General features: G+C 46.0%; 3 protein-coding genes across 7 annotated transcripts in view; 2 read left to right on the forward strand and 1 right to left on the reverse strand.

Annotated features, from left to right (window-relative positions):
* The window catches only part of SNTB2 (syntrophin beta 2), a 101311-nt gene extending 92590 nt beyond the window's left edge, over window positions 1-8721 (forward strand). Inside the window, exon 6 of one of the 2 annotated variants that reach the window (XM_089902414.1) lies at window positions 1609-1793. In XM_089902414.1, the coding sequence (XP_089758540.1) occupies window positions 1609-1701 (93 nt within the window). In that variant the 3' untranslated portion in view covers window positions 1702-1793. Of the gene's footprint in view, window positions 1-1608 lie in introns of both variants that reach the window. The other variant, XM_022583340.2, reaches the window with a different exon arrangement.
* The window catches only part of COG8 (component of oligomeric golgi complex 8), a 29068-nt gene continuing 9318 nt past the window's right edge, over window positions 7755-27504 (reverse strand). Inside the window, exon 2 of one of the 2 annotated variants that reach the window (XM_089902408.1) lies at window positions 7755-27386. In XM_089902408.1, the coding sequence (XP_089758534.1) occupies window positions 27229-27386 (158 nt within the window). In that variant the 3' untranslated portion in view covers window positions 7755-27228. The remainder of the gene's footprint in view (window positions 27387-27504) is intronic. The other variant, XM_089902409.1, reaches the window with a different exon arrangement.
* VPS4A (vacuolar protein sorting 4 homolog A) lies at window positions 13305-23780 on the forward strand. Of its 3 annotated transcripts, XM_089902415.1 has the most exons (12): window positions 13305-13508; window positions 16974-17085; window positions 17186-17333; window positions 17828-17872; window positions 18592-18653; window positions 18751-18870; window positions 19482-19638; window positions 20213-20361; window positions 20725-20806; window positions 21027-21246; window positions 22295-22435; window positions 22921-23780. In XM_089902415.1, the coding sequence occupies exons 1-12, from the start codon at window positions 13488-13490 to the stop codon at window positions 23020-23022; spliced, it is 1359 nt and encodes a 452-aa protein (XP_089758541.1). In that variant the 5' UTR covers window positions 13305-13487; the 3' UTR covers window positions 23023-23780. The 3 variants fall into 3 exon arrangements, with proteins under 3 accessions (XP_089758541.1, XP_022439041.1, XP_022439042.1); XM_022583333.3 differs by lacking the exon at window positions 17828-17872; XM_022583334.2 differs by lacking the exon at window positions 17828-17872 and having other exon boundaries at window positions 18595-18653.

Raw genomic sequence — 27504 nt, forward strand, 5'->3', positions numbered from 1 at the left:
CACTGTTTTTTTCCCCACATTAAGAACTCATTCCCTTTTTTAAAAGTTTTGTTTGAATTTTAGAAAGAAAAAATAAATAGAAACATTTTAAGAAACAGGCTTTTAACAAATATAAGATACAAAATACTAAACCTGGCAAACTTTAATAAATGAATTCTATCCATTGATATTATCAGCAATTTGTTGGGATAAGAGTTAAAAGTAATAAAGTGACAGTTGCTACAGAAATTCTGCTGATCAAAAAAAAAAGATATGGAGATATGTACATACAGCCATCATCTTTTTTTTTTTGTGCAGTACGCGGGCCTCTCACTGTTGTGGCCTCTCTCGTTGCGGAGCACAGGCTCCGGACGCGCAGGCTCAGCGGCCATGGCTCACGGGCCCAGCCGCTCTGCGGCATGTGGGATCTTCCCGGACCGGGGCACGAACCCGTGTCCTCTGCATCGGCAGGCGGACTCTCAACCACTGCGCCACCAGGGAAGCCCGCCATCATCTTTTTTGACTTCCTTGTCCTTTAAAGGAAATATTAACAGGAATTCATGAGTCCCCTTGGAGAACTAGAGAAGTGTGTCAGGTGTACTTTAGAAATCAGAAATCATGATAAAGAAGTCAAAGTCATGCCTTTTCTCTCTTATCAGTATTGAGCCAGTAGTTCAAGTCTTGTCTTATATGTGAAATCTTATGTCCATTGACACAGTCACGATAGGTGTAAATTTGAAAAACAGAATCTTGAAATTTTAGAACTGAAACAGATCTTAGGGATAATGAAGTTCAAACTCCAAATGAGAAAACTGTGGCTAGAAATCTTATTTTATTTTATTTTATTTTTATTATTATTTTTTTTTGTGGTACGCGGGCCTCTCACTGTTGCGGCCTCTTCCGTTGCGGAGCACAGGCTCCGGACGCGCAGGCTTAGCAGCCATGGCTCACGGTCCTAGGCGCTCCGCGGCATGTGGGATCTTCCCGGACCCGGGCACGAACCCGTGTCCCCTGCATTGGCAGGCGGACTCTCAACCACTGCGCCACCAGGGAAGCCCTAGAAATCTTATTTTAAATGATGAACCTTGAGGAAACTATGGATAGCCATGGACTTCAAAAGCCTGTTCATCTGATGTCAGCTGTCCAAATTAGAGACCTGTGCTTAGAAAGGTATAACTAGCCCTCCCAACTAGCTTCAAGGGTTGTCATTCCCACCACAAACCGATAAGGGGTATCAAAAATCATACACATAGATGGTCACACTTCAGCTGAATTTCCTGTGATTCCCCCTGGGAAATATACTTACAGTCAGTGGTTTCCATATAGGATATTCCTCTTTCCTTTACATCTTCCTACGTGGCATGGTGAAATCTAGTACACCACCAATAGTGTCCTAATTGTGGATGTGAAATTTCACACTAGTGTTTAATTTTGACATAGAATAACCTTACTTCAGAGTACACTTCCATTTGCGGCTCTAAGTTCCGAAGAGTTGCCATAAATCTGGCACATCCATTATCCAGGTTCTTTTTAAAAAGTAGAACATCATGTCCAAATTTGTTTATTTTGCATGTTTGTTTATTAAAGCATCTGTATATAGGAGTGATAATTAATGTCCTTTCTCCACAGACCATGGACCTGCACTCCTGTCCGAAGCCGATAGTATTTGTGTTGCACACATTCTTGTCGGCCAAAGTCACTCGCATGGGACTGCTTGTATGAGCAGCAAAAAATCAGTAAAGAGCCTTGAATGTCACAAGAAGTATTTCCACCTCAAAAAAAAAAAAAAAAAAGCACAAAAAGAAAGCTCTTTGCTCTCTCCTCCAGCACAGTGCCTTGACAAGGACCTACAAATCACTGCTGAACTGTAACCATGTTTAAAGAAGAGCTTGCCTTTTTCAAACTACCTTGCCAGAAATTCTAGGACTCTAGTAAGCTCCAAAATAAGGCTGTTGATTTATTGTCTAGTTTCATAATGTGGTTTCTAAGTAATTAGGTTTATTTCCCTTGATAAGAAGGGTGGCTCATTCTTTTTCTTTTTGGACATAATCAAACATCTAATAGTTTCTTTTTTTTTCTTTTTCTTCTTCTTCCAATAGAATTTGTTTCAGGCTTAGCCTTGATCTTTTGCTTAGGACAGCTATCTCTAACCAGGTGCTAGTTTGCAGCAGCCCGTGCTTCTTGGTCACTCCATATAGTTTATACATTTTGTTGGATTTTACTGTCTTCACTTACTCCTTCTACCCTAGGAAGTCCTTGAATTGCATCACCAAAGGGTTCTTCATCTGTCATGGCTCTCCCTGCATCCCACCCTGGCCATCACTTCCCACTGCATCACAAGCTTTGCCACTCATAAGTGCTAACTTTAAGACTTAGAACTTGCAAGATTTGATTTACCTTGCCTTCCACTCCCTTTCTAGTAGTGACCAACTTGAAAAACAAGTTGGAAAACACTGCTTTGAAAGAAAAGTTTTGCTTGTTTTAGGATTTTCTGATTTTATCTTTGGTAGGAGCCAGGGGATAAGATTTATTTTAAAAGAAAATCCTCATTTTAGCCTAAGCCATTTTTTATTGCTTACCAAATGTGCCTTTGGTTAGGGTTAGTGGAGCTTTATTAGTTTGAATGACTGGATATCACTGCCATTCCAGGGAGACCATCTATCTAATATTGAAGAATAATTTTTGAGGTGGGTTTCCTTAGTGCGTTATCTTTTTTAGTTGGCAGATCTCTTTAAGGAAGACAAATCCTGGAGAGCCAGCTTGTTAAAAGAGTACATTTGTCAGTGAAGCCAGCTCGCTCTTTAGCACAAACATCATGACACATTGCTTTGAGCTGTGTGAGCCCATGCAGGATCCTGGCCCTGGCCCTCTCCCTCTGTGGCAGCAGAGTGGCATCCGTCAGCAACTCTAATTCAGTGCTGGCTCAGTGATGCATCCTACAATGGGCAGGGTGATGAGACCATGGAACAGCTACCTGGGCTTTGCTAAGCGTTGTCAGATATCATCATTAGGACATAGCAGCAGTAAGATTGCTGATTTTGTGGTACTGGAGAACTCAGCTTCTTTTTCCTAACTATGAAGGAGTATATATCTGAAAACATTTAAAATAGTATAATAGCTATATAAAATGTCAAGGTTAGCACAGTCCCCAGATCTTAAAGAAAAGGTAACACTGACTTTGATGTTCTCTCTGCTCTCTGAAGAAAGTTCTAGGAATAGTTCTCATTTACTAGAGTTATCAGGAATGCCATAAGAGGACGTGAGCACTATGGAGGGTGGAGAAGCGTAGCAGTCCAAAGATGAAAAAGAAAAAAACACCAAAAACCCACAAATGTACTATTTGCAAAGCAAGAGCTATTTGGTTTGAGTGCAGACTGACCTATAGGTGGGACATATAAAAGAGGAGACTCATGAGCAGAGAGAGTTCTAGTTGGACATTGTAACCTCATTGTCTTCCCTCTGCTCCATAAATGAGTTCTTCCCCCAGCTCCAGTCCCCAAAGTCTGATCTACTTAAAACTGGAAATTGAAATCTAGACTAGAATATATCTTTTAAGAGCTTTTTTATGTTTTGAAAATTCATAAATCTAAGTTTGGTTCCATCTGGGATACATTTGCAAATCAGAGAAGAAAGAATCTTGAAGATCCAGCTATGGTTTCTGGAAGCAGAATTTCAACACACAATACCCTCAGATAAGGGAGCTTAGACACTTTTGGCAGTGAGAGTATTATTAATCTGAGAAGTCGAACAATGCAGTCACAGACTTTTGCAGCAAAGCCATTTGGTGAGGTTTTCTGTGTTAGTATGAAAGGCTAAGCCACTGAGAATATTTTCTGGGAGAACTTCTGAGCCACGCTGCTCATTCCTTCTATGAAAAAGATCTGTTAAAAGGTATGATTAAAATGTGGGCAGGAGAGGTAAGCATTGTGTGCATTTCGGCTCATTTTGCTCAAGCTTTAGCTGTCATAGCACCAAGATCCATAGGTTTCTAGTATTTTTTGAGTCTTGATGTGAAATGAAAGTGGATGGAGGGTTTCCTTTGACCACTAGCGCCCCAAGAGCAAGAGCCCTTCAGCTGCTTGTTTAACATACTTCAGCGGCTTTCCAATCATGGGTGACCAGGTTGTTCTTTAATTGTGTTTGTGGGATTTTCAAACCACAAATGAAGTGCTTTTTATGAATGGGACAGCCTTGATAAATAGGTATTTTGTATTAAGACGCCAGAATGTGGCAAATTATTTGCAAGTGATAACTGAAGAGGGGCATTTTTGATATTTCACATCTTTTATAGAACAGCTGACTTTTCACTTCTTTTTCATTTTGAAATAGGAAAATTGTTGAGAATGTGGTGGGCTTCCATGTGTAGAGTGGAAAGGAGCTGCATAGTAGTGCCCCCTCATTCCGATGGACACTCCTCGTGCCCTCGGGAACCGGGGCTTAGATGTCTTCTCCACATTCCACACAGACGCCTACGAGCAGCCAATTGGTGTGTGAAAATTCTTCCTCCTCATTCTCTAAAACGTCTCCGCTCCCTCTCCCCCCGGAAAAAAAAAAAAAAAAAAAAAAAGGAAAGGAAGAAAAGGCTCAATTATACTTTTTCTGGAAAAGGTGAGTCCTTTCCTGAAGTCTTCAAACAAATCTTACCTGGAAATTAGTATCTAATATTTTATATGAAGAAATACTTTAATGTATGTTTATACAGTATTTATTAGGTAGTTGTAACTATAAACTCAGCTACCTAGTAGAGTTTCAGATTAAATATTGGGACATGTACAGGAATCAAGAATACTACTCTAAATGTCATTCACCTATTTTAAAGCCATGTTTTAGCACTTTTTAGGCTAGCTAAAGTCTGATAGTGCTTGTTTTTATCATCTGTACTCTCACAAAGTTTGTTATTGAAAATTATTGCATGCAGGAGGGATCAAATTATTTATTATATTTTTATAAGTGGAAAAATCACTCTAACCAACAAATGATTAAAGTTGTTACTGATTATTTTCTTAATTTATCCTCCTAACAGAATGGTAACAAAGCTTTTTTCAGCCGATTAAATGCACTTAGCTAATAAACCAAAATTTACTCTTTAAAAAAAATTTAAACTGTGTGGAATCTGGACAAGACTATGTTTCTCCTAGAAAAAACACATTTCATTGTAAATGGTTTTGATGGACAAAAGTGTGTCCACTTTTGAGAAAAGGTTATAATGGATTTTTTTAATTTTGAGAGAACCTCCAGGTCTCCTTGTTTAATTTATATCCATATTTTTAATTCAAATTATCTTGTAAGCTGCTATGCAAAATCTATTAAAAGCCCTACTTACTCAAAGAGTTAAACATATTTGAAGCTTTCAGGGAAGACCTGTAGACTTAAGCACTTTCTCTGCTTATTTTGTATCTTAGACACTTATGCTGAATTATGTTCTTATTATTTTCACTGGTTATAAGCTATTGATTGTACATAATATTTAAACCATCCAAATATCCAGCATACATTTCCATGTCGCTGCCATCCACTGTTGACGCCAGGAATGAAATGGCTGGTTAGAAAGCCAAAGGTCGTTTTCTTTCAATATCCAATGAAGTAAAATGCTGGATCTCTTTGGTCTCAAAGCATATTGAGATCTGCGTATCTGTGTAAGGAAAAGAGACTTCTTTGGGATTCTGCTTAAACTTTAAGTTGAATTTGATTATAGTCATATTCATTTGTTTTATATATCTCTATCAGGTATATTACGTGCCAGGTGGTATTATATCCTACCTTGAGATTGGAAATCTCTTTCATTTAAATTTGAATTCTTATTGTGGCTTTTTTTTTTTTCTCCATTAGATCAAAGTAGAGGAATCTGACATCTGCTACCATTCTCTCTGTGTCCCTATTTTAATTTTTTGATAATCTACAATTATTTTGTTATATATACTGTCTTTAAAAACTGACAGCAGCAGTCCCCCAACCCCTGCCCCCCTTTTTAAGCTATATATTTCACTGTGCTGGGCATAGAGACACTCAATAAATGTATGATGACAGACAATTCTAAAATAATTATGCTGTATATCAGGATTATGTGTTTTTGAGCAATATAGCTATTCCTATGGTATAAGGATATTCAGTGAAATTTATTTTACACTAGTAATAGACTACTTAAGTGGTTGATTTGAAACCCTTTCTCTAAAGCACACACATACACACATCTAGCAGATCAGTGATAATTTCAAGTTAAAGTAAGGTACAATTAATAGACAATAGAACACGTCTCTTTTTGACACTAGTTAAACTGCCAACTGGAAGAATGGTTGTTGTGTATTAACTTGAAAAATATTTTAACAAGATTTCTTCTTTTATAAACTTGATAAACGTGAGCTTTATTTCTTGTCACCTCTATTCTTCCTTTCCATTTTAGGTGACTGAACCAAAGCATATTCTGGTTTTAAAAGTGAATCTACATTTGATATAATGCATAAATATGCCGTTTGTAAATGATTGCTTGCTCTCCAATGAACATTTGATTGTAGTCAACAAATATCTACCAAATGAACTGTAATCCTTGAATTGCCACAAAATAGATTGGTTGAAACTAAAAGGATAAAACAGAGAAATGATACTTCATTTTATTGTAAGATTAGGTATTGTGGTAGATTTCTAACTTCTGAGTCCTGTAAGTACTTTACTCAGTTTTGTAATAATCTTACCTCCCTGCCATTGACACAAATGCAAAAGTTTTTGAGTCCCTCTTTATCCTAGTCACATGTACACCTTTGGAACCTGATTATCACCTCTTCCAAAGTGATAGAAGTCTCTTATGAATAGACAAAAGGTTCTTTGGGACCCTAGAGAAATTTTTGAAACTGCAAACCTAATTAATGATATATTAATTCATGGATTCTTTCATCTAATAAGCATTTATTAATGTACAGTTCTTCACAGGCACTCTGAAAGGTCCAAAAGAAAGTTCCTGCCCTTAAGTAGCACATAATCCATTACTTCTCAATCACACCATGCCATCTATTTATCAGTCAGAGGTTAAGTAATTAACCACCTCATATTTTTACCAAAGCATATCTGCAGTTCTGCTTATCTGGCAAATTGGAAAATATTTAAAAGGATGCTCAGTCTTTGATCCATGCTAGCATGAAAGAACTCCAAGCACATTTTAGTAGGTTGGTCTTTTCATCATGCATCATTTTTTAATTCAAAATCAGGCTTTAGTTTGTGAAGGAGACTAGTGTAGAATATCCTTAGTAAGATAAATTACAACAACGACAAAAAGTTAGCTCCATTGCCCAAAGTGGATCAATGAGAAAGTCTTTTTAAAGAAAAGTTTCTTTTAACTGTAAACAGAAAAGATAAATGTATATTTCATCTACCCACTTTATAGATTGTGCTGACCCAGTCATTTTCACATTTGCAGCCTTTAAACATCTCATTTGCTGAAAGTCCTTACATGTGGTAGATGGACTGTTGCTCCATTTGAGAGATCAAAATAATGAAGATATTTAAAACTTAGCAAAATTCCACTTATTCTAGAACACTCAGACATTCAAACTCAGTAGAAAGGGCACCTAAAAAAAAATAAGAGCAGTTGTGTGAATTTTTCCATGTTTTCCTTCAGTAACAGTCCCTTTCCATCTAGCTTGCCTTCCATCTATCACTAGAGGCAGCCTTTCAGGCAACATCCTTTGTCATGCCCAGAAAGGCCCTGAGAGGTCAGTGATTGGAATGGCTTAGGGAACACAGTCTCATGGGCTCCTTCCCCTTGGTTTTCAGCGTCCTGGAGTTGTGCACACAAATTAGGTCATGCCTTCAATGTCTTGGTCTTTACTTTAAACCTACCCTTTGACAATCAGGTGCTAATGATTGTATACTATTGGAACCAGCACATAAGTTATTGTCATGTTAAGTGTCTGTTCCTCCTAGGTTGGAAGAAGTGCTTTCCTTCTATCTCAGTCCTGTTCAGGTGGGTGTCAGTTACATTTTTTCACCTCTGTTTTGTGAATTAACAGAATTTGAAGGAGGAGAAATGATCTAAACTAAGTTTTGGGTTTGGCATGATCATCAGTCTTGATGATACTCTTCACACCTTAAAGCAAACCTGCCCTATCATAAGAACCAATTTCTGATTGTTTTTCTCTAGTTAGGACTCCAGTGTTATGTTTACAGTCTGTTGGATGGATTCAGCATGATAAGACCTGGGTGCCCAAAGAATCTATTTCCCTTGTGGTACCAGACCCAAGGTCCTTTAGAAAATAATGTGGCAAACCACTACCTATAAAGGCCTGTTTTGGCTAATCTGTGCAAACTTTTATTATACCCTCTTGTATGTATTCTGTCCTATGCAACTCACATTTTTTTAAGTATTAAGACTTATTAGAAAGCTAGGATGACACTTCTACAAAGAATTAGAGGTATGTGATATTTTGGTGTTTTCCTTCCTTTTGGAACCCTGTATTTAAACAAGACTTCTTTTTAAGTGTTGTTTAAAATTTAGGTCTCAAGTCTTCTGGCATCACCAGACTACCAAATCAAAACCCATGGCATAAAACAGGGCAGTATTTGTGTTCGTAATAATAAAAAAGCTTTATGTGTACTGTGTAAGTATAATGCATAGACAACACTTTCCCTTGAGTTGCACATCAACATAGAGCATTGTACATTACAATGAAATTTGCAACTTAAGTGTATTATATATATAAATACATATATACCTTTGTAACCTTTATACTGTAAATAAAAGAACTGCTTTTAGACTTGTATTTTTTTTTCATTTTTTAATGTTAAAATAGTTTCAAACTTAAACAGGAAAGGTTTAAGGACAGTACAAAGAACTCCTACATCCGTGTCACCCAAATTTCCCAGTTGTTAACATTTTACCACATTTGTTCCATTACTCTCTCTTGTCTTTTTCTGCCATGATGCTCATCACCCTTAAATTCTCTAGTGTGTACTTTATAAACACAAGGACATTCTCCTGTATTGCCACCCTACAGCCCTCCCAATCAGGAAGTCAACTTTGGTACAACACTGCCACCCATCCACAGACCCCACTTAAGTGCTCCAATCGTCCCAACAATGTCTCCTTTTCCCTTATGGCACAGGATCCTATCCAGTATCACATGTGTTTGGTTGTCACATCTTAGCCTCTTCTGGTGCCATTTTTAAACAGATTTAGGACAATTCCAAACTCTTAAAAACTTAGTTTCGGTTCTAGTTCTACCACTGACCATCTGTGTGATGGGAGCTTAATCACTGGATCAATCTGAGCTTTATCAAACTTTGAGTCACACAGAGGAGGGGCAAGTGAGAGATGGTTTCTCAAGAATCATGTTTGGAGATCACTGCTCCATTTATTTCAGTATCAGTCACTTTGTGTGATATCTCAGCAGAATTTTGCCCTGGCCCTACCTCTCCAAAATGTTACTCATCTGAACCTTGTTTTTTATAAATTTATTTATTTTATTTATTTATTTTTGGCTGTGTTGGGTCTTCGTTGCTGCACGCGGGCTTTCTCTAGTTGCAGCGAGCAGGGGCTACTCTTCGTTGCGGCGCATGGGCTTCTCATTGCGGTGGCTTCTCTTGTTGCATTCTCTTGTCCATTCTCTTGTTGGAGCATGGACTCTAGGCACGTGGGCTTCCGTAGTCGTGGCTCGCGGGCTCTAGAGCACAGGCTCAGTAGTTGTGGTGCACGGGCTTAGTTGCTCCGCGGCATGTGGGATCTTCCTGGACCAAGGCTCAAACCCGTGTCTCCTGCATTGGCAGGCGGATTCTTAACCACTGTGCCACCAGGGAAGCCCTGAACCTTGTTTTTATTCCTCCTCCTCCACACTGTTCATGCCCCCAACCAAGAAGCTCCTTAACAAATTGCTCAGAACCTACTGCTTGGCATGAGCCCTAGAATGCTGGAGTTTGTATAGTCTGATTTTATGAGGTTGTATTGGCTAAGGAGAGTTGATTCACTGGTCCAAGCTTGGGTTTACAACAAGTGCCACATCCTCAGCATCAACAGAACCCAATATAGAAAAGTGCTGTGCAAGAAAGAACAAATGGGCAGCCACTATGGAGAACACTGTGGAGGTTCCTTAAAAAACTTATAAATTTACCATGAGATCCAGCAATTCCACTCCTGGGCACATGGGCGGAAAAGATGAAAACTCTAATTCAAAAGGATACATGCACCCCAGTGTTCATAGCAGCACTATTTACAATAGCCAAGACATGGAAGCAACCTAAATATCCATTGACAGAGGAATGGATAAAGATGTGGTACATATATACAACAGAATATTACTCAGCCATAAGAAAGAATGACATAATGCCATTTGCAGTAAAATGGATGGACCTAGAGATTATCATACTAAGCGAAGTAAGTCAGAAATAGAGACAGATATATGATACCACTTATATGTGGAATCTAAAAAAATGATACTAATGAACGTATTTACAAAAGAGAAATAGAGTTAGACATAGAAAACAAACTTATGGTTACCAAAGGGGAAGGGGGGGCAATAAATTAGGAGTTTTGGATTAATAGATACACACTACTATATATAAAAGAGATAAACAACAAAGACCTACTGCATAGCACAGGGAACTATATTCAATATCTTGTAATAACCTATAATGGAAAAGAATCTGAAAAAATATATATATATATCTGAATCACTTTGCTGTACACCTGAAACTATCACAACATTGTAAATCAACTACTTAAAAATAAAAAGAGCAAATGGAATTGGGCATTTGCAAGTCAATGACTTTCTACCTAAAATGTGGGAGCTGAGAATCTGATTTCTGCTCTAGTGAAAAAGAACATGAAGTTATTGATCTGATTCAGAATCAAGCCTAAACGTGCTCCATGTGCCAGCCCACAAATAACTTAGATTTAGTGCCTTTATTCCCCCTTTCCTTCCTCCATTCACACCTCCACCCCAGCAATGGCAACACCACTGCAGAACTGAGGTGTCCTCAGAGCCTGTTTTCAAGCTAGCATCCTAGAAGAAAGTCAACGACCAGTGATCCAGTGGGACGGGGAGGAGTTCTGGTTTCCCATCGGAAGGACAGAAGTTCCTCTAGGAGGCGCGGCTTCCTCCCGGAAGCTCTGCCTTGTAAAGCAGTGTCTGGACAGCAGGCTCACGCAAGACAAGCTAAGCAAGAGGTCAGAGCAGAGTAGGCAGAACAAAGGGAAGATGAACACAGCCAGTGGAACTCAACCCCGCCAGCCCTTGCTATGGGCTGAACTGTATCCCACCAAAATTCATACATTGAGCCCTACCCTCAGCGCCTCAGAAGGTATTTGGAAATAGAGCCTTTAAAGACGTGATCCAGTTAAAATGATCCCATTAAGATGGACCCTAATCCAATCTGACTGGTATCCTTATAAGAAGAGGAAATGTGAAAAAGAGATACCATGGCTTATGTGAACAAACTCTTGAGGACACAGCAAAAGCGTGGCCATGTGCAAGCCTAGAAAAGAGGCCTCAGAAGAAACCAACCAACCCTGCTAGCACCTTGATCTTGAACTTCTAGCCTACAGAACTGTGAGAAAATATATTTCTATTGTTTAAGCCACCCTGTGGTATCTTGTTATGGCAGCCTTAGCAGGCTAATACAAACTTCTCTAATTGTAGGGACTTTTCATTTTAATTCTGTCTTCCATCTGGAACAGCTTATCAAATAAGTGGAGTTAATATGTTCTCAGTTTCTGTTTCACGCTTATCCACCCGTTAGGTCCCTCTCTTTTGTTTGCTTATTAATCTTTAGTTAATTATTAGTTCTTCCAGCAGATACTGAGTATCTGTCTTGTGCCAGGCCCCTGGAAAAGCCCCAGCCCTGTGCTCTCAATGATGCAAAAGCATAGTGACTATAACATAACATCATTGGTGCCAGACATCAAATGAAAGCCTCTCCACTCAGCCATCAGTGTCTAAAAGAGCAGTGTTTCAGGGTAGAAGCTGAGAAGCCATGATTTGGAGGGTGTCTGCCTCCTCATCTCACCCAGACTCCTCAAAGGCCTTGTCCTGCCACTCCTGCCATTATCCTGACTCCAGTGTCCACAGGGATGCTCAGCACCGGGCCTTTTGGTTCCTTGAACTCCCCGTGTGTGATGATGGTCCCTTTTGCTCCATGTCACCCATCCTCCAGCTCCCATGGTAGCCCCTCGACTGTGTTATACCTGAAACAGAGCCATTTCCAAAATTAAAAACTGAAGCATCCCTCTCCAGTGTGTTCCCACTGTGACTATCCTTCAATCTTTGGAGTCCTCAATTAGTCCACTGACACTTTTACTTTCTCCCTATTCACTTCCCACCTTACCTGGCTCTGATTCCATTGTAGTACCACACTCACCAAACCTGTGAATTCCCTTGATGCTCTATCTTCAAGGCAGCCTCATGGAGGAACCCGCACTCGAGCGGCCGAGTACCGGGGAGAAAAATCCAAAGCAAATTGTCATCTCTATACATTTATGGAAGTTGCCACCCTTTACCAGGTTTGCACTTAACACAGTTCACTTGAAATGATTTCAAACCATCCTTACTCTCCTCACACCCCAGGCCTTCTACCTTCTCTCCCTCTCTCTCAGCAGATTCTCTTTCCTTCTAATTCACCAAGAAAACAGAGTCCATCCAAAGGTACTCTCCTAACTTCTTGTTACCTTCTGGCCAGCCTAGGTAGGCAACTATCTTCTCTGCTTCCACTGTAATGTCTGCAGCCAATCCACCCACCTAGGCTTTGGTCCTATTTCCGTTGGCTAGCTTTCTTTACTAGATCCTTCCTATTGGTTTTTTAAACATGCTGAACTCAATGAATGTGAACAACCAATCTGTTCTACCTAAGTTCACCTGGGTAGAGCCCCCAGCTTTGGAGGCCTAAGAAAATCACTTTCCTAAGGAGAAAAGTAGTATAAAGCAAAACAGAATTGGCTTCAGACAGCGCCACCGGCCTCATAATAACCCGTTACCAGGGACTGAGCCCCAGTGTGGGGTACACTGTTTACATTAGCTAGCTCATTCATTTTCTCCGAAAGGCAGACAAGGTAGATACTAATTATTATTATACCCTATTAAACATCAGCAACCCAAAGCTCTGGAAAGTCAGGCTTATTGTGCGAGTAAAAACTGCCCTATAGGTGCTGTTTTATTCAAAGTGGGATCCAGGACTTGAGGATTCCATTCCGCTCTGCTTCTGGCCCCGCCCCCTCGGGCCCCCAGTCCCGCCCCACCCCACCCCCGACACGCCCCTTACCCCGTCCGGGCCCTAGTCCCACAGCCACGGCGGGGAGCGGCTCCTGCAGTGCCGGTCGTGACCGCCGGGGGGCAGCCGCGCGGCTCGGGCCCGACCGCTCTGGGCCGCGCTACTCGCTTGCCCTCGGACTCAGCTGCCCTGCGAGCGGCCACCCTGCCCGCGCCCAGCGCCGACGCGCCGCGGTCCCCGCGCCGAACCAGCTCCTCGGCTCTCGGGGCCGGACCGAGGCTGCAAGCAGCGCCGCGGGGTGTGGGGCGGACCCAGGAGATGAAATGACAACGTCAACCCTCCAGGTACCTCGGCGCGGCGCGGCCCGGCCCGGCTTGAGGAGGCCGAAGGAGGCGCGGCGGGGCCTGCGAGCGGGCAGGCGGGCGGCCTCCTCGGAGCCCCGGCCTCGCGCCCCCGCCCCGTCGCCCTGTCGTCGCCTCCGCCCGTTTCTCTTTTCTCGCGCTCGGAGCCGAGGGTCGCCTCTCGTCCAGAACGCCCGGCTCCCTCGGCCGTGCAGAGCCCCGAGGCCGCTACATGTAGCCGGCGCCCCGGGACTGCCCTGGGGATCAGCCTCACCCGGGCCTCACAAGCGACACCGGGGAAGCTTGGGCCCGCGGTCGGGCCGCTGGCTTCCCCTCCTCCTCCTCCTGCTTCCCTTCGAACAAACCCCCGCTCCTTCCACGGTCTCCGATTTCCTCTTCTCGGCCAAAGACCCTTCATTCATTCCCTAGATCGCGTCGGGTGGTGCTGGGGTGGCGCCACCTGGATGCATGACTGACCCATTCTCCAGGTGCTGCCGGCATATGCTGGGCCGGAAAACAGAAACTGTTTTGCCTCAGACCTGAGCTTGAATCTCGGCTCTGCCACTCACTAGCATGTGACCTTGGGCGCTCGTTAGCTGATCTTGGAATCTCGGGTTTTCCGTCAGTAAAGTGGGGTAATACCCTGTATAGGGTTGTTGTGATAGTGGTTCTAGATTGAGTAGGTCAGGTAAAGCATTCTTAACACAGTGTCGGTTACATACTAAGTGCTCATTAAGTGATGACAGACACAGTGCTTGGGGGAGTTAGGCAAGAGGTCATGGAAGAAGAGGCATTTGGCTGGGTGGTCAAAGGATGGGGGGGCATGCAGGTAACTGGAGGTGGAGGAGGAATGGTTACTCCAGGTGGACAAAAAGAGAGGAACAGGCGTGGAATACAGTGGGGTACTAAGCCAGGAATTTGCTGGAGTCCAAAGCCAAGCCCCACCATCCACCAGCAGAAGCTGTTATCACACGGGTCGACAGACATGGCCTGCAGATCTCACCTGCCCAGTTTTTATTGGGCTTGTGAGATAAGAATGTTTTTTCCTTTTTTTAGAAGAACAGCTTTATTAAGATATAACTCACATGCCATACAATTCACCTATTTAAAGTATGCAGTTCAGTCCTTTTAGTATATTCATAGTTGTGCAACCATCACCACAATCACTTTTAGAACACTTTCATCACCCCCCTGATCCCTCTATTTCCCCTAACCCTAGGCAAACACTAATCTACTCTCTGTCCCTATGCATTTCCGTATTCCGGGTATTTCATATAAATGGAATTATATAATATGTGGTCCAGTGTGACTGGCTTCATTCACTTAACATCGTGTCCTAGGTTTTTACGTTTTGTTTTGTTTTTTTTTTTTGCGGTACGCGGGCCTCTCACTGTTGTGGCCTCTCCCGCTGCGGAGCACAGGTTCCGGACGCGCAGGCTCAGCGGCCATGGCTCACGGGCCCAGCTGCTCCGCGGCATGTGGGATCCTCCCGGACCGGGGCACGAACCCGCATACCCTGCATCGGCAGGCGGACTCGCAGCCACTGCGCCACCAGGGAAACCCGGTTTTTACGTTTTTAAGTGTCTGAAAAAAGGGATATTTCATGATATGTGAAAATCATGAAATTCAAATTTCAGTATCTATAAATAAAGTTTTATTGGAACACATCTCTGCTCATTCATTTACATATTGTCTGTGGCTGCTTTGGGGCTACAAAGGCAGAGTTGAGTAGTTGCAACAGAGATTGTATGGCAGGAAAGTCTAAAATATTTACATTCTGGTCCTTTACAGAAAGTTTGCCACCTCCTCTGTTAGCACATCTTTGTTACCCTTTTCTTCCATCCTCATCCTTTGGCACACCTGTTAGCAGAGATTCAGCAGGGCTGGTAGTTTTATTTGTCACCTTTCCATGCTGTTATGCAAAACTGTTCGTCTCCAAGTTGCAACTCAGTCCTCTTGTATGTGAAAAACTCTTTATGGTTGCCAGAACAACCGAATATACTCTGAGGTGCAATAATTAATAGAGTATCTAGAAGGAGGGAGGGGATGGGCCTGCCTTGCCATGTGAGAGGCAGAGCATACCTCGAGTATTGTTCTGAACCCCCCTTACAAAAGGACAGACCCAAGCAAAGTGTATAGAGTGGAAAAGTCCAAGGAACTGGGGGTGTGTGTTCTGGAAACTAGAAGCCACTGGTGAAACTAGAAGCCACTGGTGATGGGGGCACCCCTTTCATGTCTATCTGGAGGAAGGGCCTCGTGGAGGAGAGTAGACACGTGAAGCTTGTGGTTAAACTAATTATGCAGGAAGGTTCAGGGTGCCTAGCCATTATCTATTTGTAAGTATTGTAGGGAGCTGAAGCTTGAAAACAGTAGCCAACACTCACCTTTCCTCATCTCTTCAACCTGGTGAGTTTGTTTTGCATCAGCCTGGCCTAATCTATCCCAGTCTGTTTGTTCTGTAGCACTCCCTGTGTCTTTCTGAGACTTCTTATTTTCAGATGAGAAAGGGCTGCACAGATGCCCAGGCCCTGCCAAGAGCTGGTCAGGAGGCTTATTGTTCACTGTGGATGGAACTGTGTGTATACAGTGGGTTCTGCCTGCCTGGTGTCTAGTGCTCTATCAGCCTGCAGAGGATAATTCTGGTAGTGCTTCCCAGGTTGGTAAAGCTGTGGTTTCTAAAACTGGATATGTAGTCGTGGGGCAGCTGCCTGAAAGATCCAGCATGCTTTAAGTTCAGGACAGAGTACAGGCCTACAGGGTTTAAAGGTTTACAGAGGCTCTCACAGAGTTCTTAGGAGGTTCCAGAGGATCGCTCCCCTCCACTGGCAGCTCATATATGCCTCTGGAGTAAGCACACACTTTTCTTCCTGGATCTACTGGTGTATTGAATCACACGTCTAAGCATCCCTTCCCTAGGTCTCAACTTTAGGGAAACTATCTTCTCTTTTCAGCCTAGAGAAGTGAGTTGGGCCAGTAGAAAGAAGCAGAGATCCCTTTAAGTCCATCTCATAAAACTCTTGGGTCGGTGGAGGACTTTCCTAGCTGGCTGGCTCCTCTCTGGCCCATGAGGTCAAGGGCGGTTTCTGGCCTCCACGCTGAACCACACAGCAATCAGTTGGTTCTGAGGTTTGCCCTGTTGCAGGCTCTCAGTCCAGGTCTATTTCCCTTTCCCCCAAAGCTGTGAACTCTCCCTTTGAGCCCTAACCTGAGATACATGATCAGGCTTCTGCTTGACTGAGAAGGAGGTTGCTTTTAACTGTATGAGTGTATTGTGAAAAGGAACGGCTGTCTTTTAAAGCTTCCTTTCAGGGCCTTTCTAGTTGATATTGGACAAGTAGGCCAACATAAAGGTCTGTGACAGAGTCCCGGGCCTGGCAATATCTCTTAACAGTGTATTCCTGCTGCCTGGAACCCAGGGGCTTTCTGGATCTCTTGGGAAGCACTGGGTTATATGTTTTGCCTTTCCAGAAAGCCATTGATCTGGTGACAAAAGCCACAGAAGAGGATAAAGCCAAGAACTACGAGGAGGCCCTCCGGCTCTACCAGCATGCCGTGGAGTATTTCCTGCACGCTATCAAATGTGAGTCCCACGTGGGGTCCTCCCCAGCCACAGAGCCCCTGCGAGAGGAGGGCGGGCACACGGGGGCTCGCAGGGGCCCCTACGTGGTTCCTCTTTGCAGATGAGGCACACAGCGACAAAGCCAAGGAGAGCATTCGAGCCAAGTGCATGCAGTACCTAGACCGGGCAGAGAAGCTGAAAGATTATTTACGAAATAAAGAGAAGCATGGCAAGAAGCCAGTCAAAGAGAACCAGAGCGAGAGCAAGGGGTGAGTACGGAGGAGCGGAGGACCTGGTGGGGACCAAAGCCCCCACGAACAGGTGTCTGTTTCCTGTGTCGCCGTCGTCTTCGTGCTGATGCTGCTGTGGACTTTCCCGGCACCTTCCTTTTGGGAAATTCTATTCATAATAGTGATAATGCCTGCAGCTGCCTTCGTCAGGCACTTTACAGGAAACTTCCACTTATCAATACATCATCTCATTGGATCTGTATGGAAAAGCTGTGGGCAAGGTGGGGAGCCAGACTCTGAGGATCTAGCCCAGCTCTGCCACTTCCTAGCTGTGTGACCTTGGACAAGTGCCATGACCCTCCTGGGCCTGCACATTCCTCATCTGTAGGAGGAGGAAGGTAGTGGGACTTCCCTCCTAGTGTTGCTCTAAGGAGCAAATGAGACGATGCGGGTAAGGCCCTGAGAAGAGGGCTTGGAGCGCAGTAAGGATCGAATAAATGTCAGCTGCTGTTATTCTCATCTTCATTTGACAGATATGGCAGCAGACTCAGAGAGGTTCAGGGATGGCCACAGAGCTGGTACTTGATGGAGTCTGGACCCACACCCGGGGCCTCTGTTTCTGACTTTAAAGCCGTGTTCCCTCTACAGCCTGTCACCTCCCATCTGTGTTTTGAGCACAAAGGCCAGTGGTGTCCTGGAGGTGAGGGGAGGGTGCCCAGCTGGGGAGTAGGAGAGAGGAAGGTGGTGTGTCAGCTGCCTCCCCAGAGTGGGAGGCCCTGCTTCTGGACGGAGAGGACACGCCTGTGCTTAGACTGCCCAGAGTGCGAGACACACTGAGGTAGGGGCAGGAGGGCAAGCACCTTCAGGAGGGCTGGAAGAGTTTTAAGGATGGCAAGTTACTTATGTCCGAATAGGGATTGGCCCTGGAGGCACAGCCACTTGCTGTCCTGTTTTGAGTCCCTATGAAAGGCCAGTAACAGCTCCAAGTGCTTGCCTGGCTGCTCTTGAAGTCCAGCCAGAGCACAGGTCCCTCACCAGCCTTCTAGAGAGGACACATGCCACGATTCTTATGTCCTTGACAAAGAAGCGAGGGTGGGTTATGAGAGTGGATCCTGGAGGATCCAGAGGGGAGTGCTGATGATGTGTGGCCCCGACGTCCCTGAGGTGCCTGTCTGTGGGTCTCTCACCACTGTTGAGCAGGGAAAGCATCTTTTTAGCACCAGGCTGGCCTTGCTCTGAGAGCCCCCTTGCCAACTGCCTCTTGCTCCAGCCTGTCATCTTCTGTCTCCTTTCCCAGCAGCGATAGTGACAGTGAAGGGGATAATCCAGAGAAAAAGAAATTGCAAGAACAGCTGATGGGTAAGAGGCTTGAGGCCTGTGGTGATGGGAGGGGGACGTGGCAAGGAGCCCCTGGTGAGTTGGGCTCCAGGTCGAAGGCTCTGCCCTCATCTTGCAGGTGCTGTCGTGATGGAGAAGCCCAACATTCGGTGGAATGACGTGGCCGGGCTGGAGGGGGCCAAGGAGGCCCTCAAAGAAGCTGTCATTTTGCCAATTAAATTCCCACACTTGTTCACAGGTAAGAGTTGAGCCACTTTAGGCCCAGATGCAAAAATATCAGGCTTCTGGGAATTCCCTGGCGGTCCAGTGGTTAGGACTCTGCGCTGTCACTGCTGTGGTCTCGGGTCAGTCCCTGGTCGGGGAACTAACATCCCGCAAGCCGCGTGGCGTGGCCAAAAAAAAAAAAAAAGAAAAATCAGACTTCTGAGGCCACCAGCTGAGGGCCCCCATTATGAAGGTGTCCAGGTGGCAGATGGTGACTTGGCTCCCTTTTGCCCTTAGCAGGCAAGGGCCCAGGGGCTGCTCATCACAGTCATCTACTCCTTGGCTTCTCTTCAGTGTCAGAAACACTTTTGTGGCTAGAACTTTGACTTGACCATCTCAGTGGTAGGCAGGGTCAGGAACCAGTGCCAGCCAGTGTCACTTTGCCAGGTCCTGGGGGTCATGAGCCAGGGCTAGGATCAAGCCCTCGGCAGGTGATTTAGTTCCCTTTGCTCCTTTGCTCCTAGAGCAAAGTTGTCATGTAGAACTTTTCATTTCTGTGTTTACCATGACTGAGGCTCCTCTGCTTTTTTCTGTTCCCTTTTCCCAGTCAGGAAGAAGCTCACTTGAGTTCATTCTTTCTCGTAGGCAAGCGTACCCCTTGGCGGGGAATACTGCTCTTCGGACCCCCTGGCACAGGGAAATCCTACTTGGCCAAAGCAGTGGCAACGGAGGCCAACAACTCTACCTTCTTCTCTGTGTCCTCCTCAGACTTGATGTCTAAGTGGTTGGGGGAGAGTGAGAAGTAAGTCAGCCGCCAGGCTCCACTCTCCTGGCAGCCCTGGCAGCTGCTCGTGGTCCAGCTTCCCTGCCCTTGGAATCACCTCCCAGAGGAGCCGCTGTGATGGCCGGGAAGAGTAGCTGGGAGAGGGGTATCTTGCTAGCTCGTCAGGTGGGACACGGTCCTCACAGAGCCAACGGAGACTGGAAGGGAACTTGGGAGCCATAAGTCCTCATGAAGGGAAGGGAAAGGCGCTCACAGTAACTGGGTTTCAGCTGAGTGTTCTCTGTTGGGGACTTTATACAGTTAACTTATCCCCACACCGGCTCCCATTTTGCAGATGATCAAACTGAGGCGGAGAGGAAGGGAAGTGACTTGTCCTCAGACCAGAGCTAATGAACGGGGCTGCCAGGATTTGAAGTTGTTGCCAAGGCTTGCTCTTCCTCTCAGTGCAGTGCTGCCAGAGGATCTGTTACCACTATTTTTTCTGTCGTCTCAGCCTCTCCGAGGGAAGGGCAAGAGGAGAGGTGGTGCCTGGGACCCCGGCTGGGCATGTGTGCAGGTGTCTGGATCCCAACCCTGTGTCTCACCCTCACAGGCTAGTCAAGAACCTGTTTGAGCTGGCCAGGCAACATAAGCCCTCCATCATCTTCATTGACGAGGTGGATTCGCTCTGCGGATCCCGCAACGAAAATGAGAGTGAGGCCGCCCGAAGGATCAAAACGGAGTTCCTGGTCCAGATGCAGGGTGTGTGCCAGTCCCGGGTCCCCTCCCTGGTTCTCGTCCCCCCCTAAAGCCAGCCTAGGGCGTCATTATTTAGCTGTGGCTGGATCTGACTGTCCTTTCAGTGGAGGGGATATCGGAGAAGCAATTCTTAGCTCCTTCTCATTGAGGAGAGGTTACTGCAGCCTTGGCTGGCCACCTCTCCGCCCCTCCCAAGGCAGGCAGGGCTGTAGGGCTCTTCACCCAACTAAAGCCAGCCGGGTTCCTGACGGTGGTGTCACAGGAACAGCTCCCGTTCAGGACGCAAAGTCCCTGAGGTCCTTCTCACAGGTTCTGACTGATCCTTGCAGGTGTTGAGTTGGCGTCTGTGTTTCCCTTTCTCCACAGGGGTGGGGAATAACAATGATGGGACTCTGGTACTTGGTGCCACAAACATCCCGTGGGTTTTGGATTCAGCCATTAGAAGGAGGTGAGTGTTCCCCAGTAGGAGCCAGGGGCCGAGATCTGTCTCCAGCCGTGGTCAACCTGCTGCTGGCAGCAGGGGGTGCAGCCTGACCCCGTTTCTCTGGCGGCTTCTCCGTGTCTGCAGAGCCCTTAGTGAAGCCGGCTTCTGGAGGGCCCCCCGAGCCTCTCCATTGAGACCATCCCGCCATCCGCTCTCAAGTCGTGCCATGTGCTTGTCTCTCTAGGTTTGAAAAGCGAATTTATATCCCATTGCCGGAGGAGGCTGCCCGTGCCCAGATGTTCCGGTTGCATCTGGGGAGCACTCCTCACAACCTCACAGACGCCAACATCCACGAGCTGGCCCGGAAGACAGAAGGCTACTCGGGCGCAGACATCAGCATCATCGTGCGGGATTCCCTCATGCAGCCCGTGAGGAAAGTACAGTCAGCGACACACTTCAAAAAGGTGAGTGGGCCAGCAAGGAATTGCTTAGAAAGTGTCGACAGGAAAGGGGATATTGGCTTTCTGGCTGCTTGGGTGACACATTTTGGGTCTCCTGGGGAGCCAAGGGTAAGTGCATGGTGAACTCTCTGACTCCAGGGGCTGGGGTTACACCTGCTTCCACCTCCCCTGCAGTTCTGGCTGGAGGGCGACCATCTCAGATTGTGTGATGCTAGAGGACAGGGCACCGTGACTGTCACCTCTGCCACCCCTGCCGTCAGCACTGTGCTGATGTGCGTGGTAGACCCTGCTGCATGTCTGAAAGCAGTGGGTGCAAAATCACACACCATGAAGAGGAACTCCATTCACACAGCAGATGTTTGTCAGGTGTCGCCGAGGGTCCTACTGTGTGCTTGGCACTGTTCTAGGTGTTGGGGAGACACTTGTGACCACAGCAGACAAAAATCCCTGCCCTACAGGAGCCTCATTTCTAGTGGGGGAGACAGACAACAAACAAAGACTCATTTCTTAGAGGGTAATGAGGGGAAGATGGAGCTGGGGAGGGAGGTCTGGTGTTTCTGAGGTTTGGAGGGGGTGTGGGTAGGTTTCACTTTTAAAGGATATGCCACACTGGGTGACACTGAGTCAAGAGTTGAATGACGGGAGGGATTGAGCCTTGGGGATATTTGGGGAGATGTTGCCGATGGAGCACGCAGCCTTCGGTTGGAAAAACATTTTGATGTCACTGCACTTGTGAGATTTGATGGAGTTGATGAAGAAGAGGAAGCTTTCTAGGCATTTGGGCCACAGATTGAGATTCCAGAGAATAGTAGCTGGAATAGCATGCTGATCACGAACCTCTGAAATCAGACTTGGAGCCACACTGACTGCCCAGCCCAAGGGTTTGAAGGAGCCCATCAGTCAGATCAGACTGATGATCTAGAAACCCAGGCATTTGTTCATACCATGCTATTACCTTCTGCTCAGGACTCAGAAACCTGAATCGTCCCGCCCCTTCCCCAAATGCCATGGGGCAACCCCTCCAGCCAGTCAAACTCCTGTTTGGTTTCAGGTCTGTGGCCCTTCCCGTACCAACCCTAGCATTATGATCGACGACCTTCTGACCCCATGCTCACCAGGGGACCCAGGGGCCATGGAAATGACTTGGATGGATGTCCCCGGTGACAAACTCTTAGAGCCTGTGGTTTGCATGGTAAGTGGCCAGCTGGGAGAGAGGACTACACAGAGCTTGTTTTGTACACAGAAGGAACCAGTAAATGTCTGTCAGCATGGTTTGATTTGGTGCAGTTGCATAGGCAGCCTCTCATCTGACTGTTCTTGGCCTCTCCTTATCCTGGTCTTGCCTGTTCTGTGTGGCAAGTGTTTGCCATTGGGCCTGGTGTGGTGGGCGTGCAGTTGGAAAAGAGCTTCTCACATGAGTTAAGAAACAATGGGAACTTAGATTCTCTCAACCGGAAGTAGGCCATCTGGAAATGACATGAGCTGCCTCAGGAGGGGAGCGTCCCTACCCCAGGAGGCCTTCAGGCAGAAACCAGGCAACGGGAGTTCTGCATTAGGGGCTGGGGCGTGACCTCGGCGGCAGGGCTCTTCCCACCCTGGACTGCATGGGGTTGAGACTAAGGCAGGCTGAGGCCCTGGAGCCCAGCCTCCCTCACCCACAAGCACTTGTCTTTGCAGTCGGACATGCTCCGGTCTTTGGCCACCACTCGGCCCACCGTGAATGCAGATGACCTCCTGAAAGTGAAGAAATTCTCAGAGGACTTTGGACAGGAGAGTTAAAACCTTCTTCACATGCGTGATGGTGAAGGTGGGAGTTGATTGGGGTCAATCCATGGTACTCCCCATGGCAGTGGCCAGACAGGGCTCCAGGGCTTGTCCTAAAGTCACTACAGCATCCCCTCTGCTGTCTGGCCATCAGCTGGGGGAGCAGGAAGGAAGGGCCTCCCCGGCCGCGGAGACGCAGAAGCACATTCGGCACCCAGTGGAATTCTGGCTCTTCCTGCTTCCTCCTCCTCCTCTTCTGGATGCTCACCACCTCCTTGTCCTGCCCCTCCATGGTTTTTTTTTTAAACCATTTTTTGTTCCCCTAAATTAATGCTGCTTGGATTTTCGTCTTGTTTATAAATAAAGTTAAGATCTGCCTGAAGCGTCAAGGAGCGGAAGCAGCCCGTGCTTCGGGCTTGGTGCAGCAGACCTTCGGAATGGCTGGCCAGAGCCCCGCTGCCCATCCCTTCCAGACCCAAGTTTTGCTCCATATGAACAGAATGGCTGATGCCCTGGGTCCCCAGCCCCGGCTCTGTCTGTAAAGGCCAAGAGTAAAGCCAAGCCATTCTCTCCCTCCGGGCCCTGTGTCCTCCCTGCAGGAGAAGAGGATGGTTTTTGTGAGCACAAAGCTGTATAGATGAGAACGAGTGAAGGCAGTCAGTCGGGTTTCCCTGCTGCCTTTTCTTCCCTCTGAATGTGAGAACACTGAACCCGGCCACTGCCCCCGGGTCCCTGTCCTGGAAAGGGGCTAATAAATCCTTTTCCTTTCTTGAGCCACCTGAGTGATCTCATCTTTGACTCTTGTCTGGGGCTCTTTGAAGGCCACCCTTGCTTCTACTAGAAAGATCCTCTGGGGTCTGCTCCCTTTTCAGTGGAGTAGCAAGTAAACAGGAACGTCACCAGCTGCTGCAGTTTCCGGGCCTGTTCTCCAGTTAGGTTCACGAGGCCTTTCTTCCCCCAAGGCCTCAGAAGTGCGGTGGGGGTGTTTAAGGGACTTGGGCGATTCTTGTTGTTCAGCCTACAGATCAGGGGCTGCAAACTGGGAAGCCTGTGGGCCAGACGTGGCCTGCAGTTGTGCTTTGGTTTGGTCTGCTGCCAATATTTAAAGTCAGGTTGACATAAAAATTTAGATCTCTGGCTTCTGAAACAGTAGTTTAGGGAACGCTGGACCTGAATCCCCATGAGGCAGCCTATCAGCTGCAGCTGAGCAGGGCCTTTCTTGTTCATAGGAGGACTGTGGTCTCCAGCTCACGCGTCCCCACCCGGACTGCCTCACTCCTTTGCATTTCCTGTTCAGCCCCTGGGGCCATTTGAATCTGTGACTCCTGATAGTGAGACAGCCAAGGCTCCAGAGCTAGCAGCCCTGGAAGTGCTGTCTGAGGGGCAGCAGAAGCAGCCTGGCATCTGGTTGCTGTAGCTCTCCTCCCACTCCAAAACCTAGCATTCTTCCTCTGTATCTTCAACCAGAATGGTCCAGAGCTGATTATGTGGCCCCTCTTGATCTTGTTAGCTTTGCACTGTGGTGTTTAACTTTTGCTTGGTTCCTTGAAGGCTTAGGCCCAGTGTTCCTCTCCAGTGCTGGTGGATCAGCAGGCCTGACCTCCAGATGTCACTGTGGCTGGGATCTTTGTCACTCACTCAGGAGCTCCCCTATTATATTCTTGATTAGTTATGTGCCTTCAGCCGCCAATTGCTGGTCTATAAACCACCCCCTCCTTGTACTGCTTCATTTTAGTTAGTTGTGTCTGGTTACCTTTACTTAAATCAGAAGGCTCTTGCCTTTTTTTTTTTTTTCTTAACCTGCTTCCTTATTTCTACTGCTTGAACACCTTGGCAAGTCACAGGGGTTAGCAGAAACTGTAGGACTGCTGTGGTTCATCCTCACAGCTCTAGTCACAGCCTTCACAGCTGCCCTGCCTTTCCATTTATCTCTCTACCACCAGTAACAGGGCAAATGAATGTTCTGTTCACTACTGAGGCTGGCACGGTGGCTATGCTCAATGTGGCTAATATGTGCAGAGGAATTTCCTTCCCTAAGCGCTTGCTCTGAAATTCACTTCCTCCCTACCTGGGAATTCTGTTCTAAGCCTTCTGCCTACACTGATTTTCGCTGTGGAAGTTGATTGACTTCTACAACTTTTATTAGCTCAAGGTGGTGATCTGTGTGGTTTTGCAGCTGATAATCTCTGGCCAAGGTGGGAGAGATTTTCTTTCTTGTAAATGCAAGAATTTGTTGTCTTTGGGTTGTAGTGTCTTGGGCCAGTTGATCAAATCCTTCCTTGTATGTGGATTTGGTTACAACAGTAAATTTCATATATTGTCAGCAGCGTAGTCTCAGGCTTTCTCCACAGTCCACCCTGGGCAATCATTTACTTTTAGGCCTTGTTTCAGGAAGCTTCAGGCAAATACTACCGATCTGCATTACAAAGGCATTACTAAGGACTGTTAACCGCAGAGCCTGTAAGGAATCTTCAGAATGTTCTGATGCCATCCTGCAGGAGCTTCTGAACAGTGTCCAATAGAAAGGAGGCTCACTGAATTCTAACTTTCCTAAGGATACGTGTTTTCAGTATACGTGAGAGCTCACTACAGATTCCCAGGTGGCTGAGTCTCTGTCCTCACCTCAGGGCAGTGCTGGGCCCTGTTTCTTTCTGAAGTGTGATGCACAGAGAGCCAGTTCTCTTTTGCTTGGCCTCACAGGCCCCCAGGCTTGGCTGTTTAGAGAAAGCCATGGGGGAAAATGGGTCTTTCCTGGGGTCATTTAATTAACTACTGTTTAAAACACATTTTCTCTAAACAACTTACTGGACTTCTTACTCTATGGGTACTTGGATTTTGAGGACTTTGGTAAGAGTACCTGCATGGCAAAACTCAACATAAAAATGAGGTAAGACAAGTATCAAAAGAAATGAGTTCCTTAACCTCTTGACAAAGCTGTGACAGAATCTTAAAGCTAAAACACTGGTCACCATCATGCTAATTTATTTTTTTCAGAATAAGTGTGCTGACGAGGAAGCACAAGTTCTGCTTTCTGTTTCTGCCCTAATTGTGACAGGAAGAGGCTCTTTGCTCCTTCTCAACTACAGGCATCCCCCACTTTTTGTAACTTCACTTTACACTGCTTTGCTTTTATGAAAGACCTATATTAGTACCTGTTTTCACTAATGGAAAGAAATTTGAAGAGGATTTTCACTTCTACGAAAAAGGTGAAAGCTGAAACAGCATTCAGCTTTTGTTTTGCAGTGAGCCATTATAGAAGCAGCACGCACTCAGAGCTGCCAGAGTGGCACCGTCAAGCTCCTTACCTGGGAGCTGCGCTCAGCATCAAGCCACCACAGTTTTGAACTGTATCTGTGACAATCTGTGCTTTATCTCCATTTATTTTGTGCATCTGTTAGCAAGATGTGTCCTAAGGTAACTGCTTCTTTAATTTATGCTATTTCAGCTTAGGAAAGGTTTCATCAGAACACTCTTCTTTCAGATCGTGGGGAAACCTATATCACCCCTCCCCCAGCCCTGCTCCATGGCCTCCATCCAAAGAATGAGCCAAGTACCAGCTGCCTAAGAGATCTCAGCAGAAAAGTCTTCCCCAGGTCTGTTAAAGGTGGAAAGCAAAAGCTGGAGACCTAAACTGTATCTGAACCTGTTAAAATGTATGAATACTCAGTTACGTTAATATTGTCATTGAACTGGGGACATTCTGTCCTGTGTTTTACTTCCACAGGCAAACTGGTATCCAAAACAAATGGAGACTATGCAGGTAACACACTTGAGCCCTTTGTAAATGTAAGAATTTGGTGAAGACGATCAACCACAGCCCTAATCCACATTTTAAAACACAGCTTTCAGGTGTTTGGGGACTATATTATCTAATCTTGGCTTTGGGAACAGATGATACAGCTCTTCTGAAATCATGTCTACTGAGAGTGGCTATTTACTTGCCCCTGCCCCATCTTTATCTCCATACAAAATTGCCAGGAAATGTCCACTCCTTCAGGGGAGTTATTTTTCTTCTCAAGTTGAAGGCAATACATTGTCCATAGCTCATTTCAGGGCAAACATTAACATCTTCCTCCAACTCAGGAAGGCATGCTTTGACAGGCCATTGTTTTCTGTCGGAGCAGAGCCAATACCAAGGGGATGCCAGGTAAGACATGCCCAGCTTAAAGCCAAAATGTTTGTGTCTTGGTTTTCAGGGTCCTCAGATGCAGCAGGAAAGCTTTAGTCATTCACCTCCATCCAATGGATGTTTGTAAATGTCTTGCTGTCCATTTTGTCAATGAACAGGCAGCCCTGCAAGTGGTCCATCTCATGCTGGATGATGCGGGCTGCCCACCCACTGGCCTGCCACACCACCTGCTCTCCTCCGGGGTCCATCCCTGAAAAGGAAGGTACAGCCTGGGCGAGGACATGCTGAACTGCATCATTCTCAACCTACTTAGCCTTTCCTTGCCCCTGGCTGTTCCTATTTACAAGAGGCAATATCAGAAGGGAATG

The sequence above is a fragment of the Delphinapterus leucas genome, chromosome 20 (assembly GCF_059928025.1).
Source record: "Delphinapterus leucas isolate spDelLeu-1000000601 "Yukka" chromosome 20, BTC_Dleu_Yukka2, whole genome shotgun sequence".
In the NCBI taxonomy this organism is placed as follows: domain Eukaryota; kingdom Metazoa; phylum Chordata; class Mammalia; order Artiodactyla; family Monodontidae; genus Delphinapterus; species Delphinapterus leucas.

What these genes read in the sequence shown, in the direction of transcription:
- VPS4A (XM_089902415.1), top strand. Translation starts at nt 13,488, where the DNA reads ATGACAACGTCAACCCTCCAG. An exon ending in TTTCCTGCACGCTATCAAAT is followed by an intron (nt 17,086 to 17,185) that starts GTGAGTCCCACG and finishes TCCTCTTTGCAG; the next exon opens with ATGAGGCACACAGCGACAAA. An exon ending in CAGCGACACACTTCAAAAAG is followed by an intron (nt 21,247 to 22,294) that starts GTGAGTGGGCCA and finishes GTTTGGTTTCAG; the next exon opens with GTCTGTGGCCCTTCCCGTAC.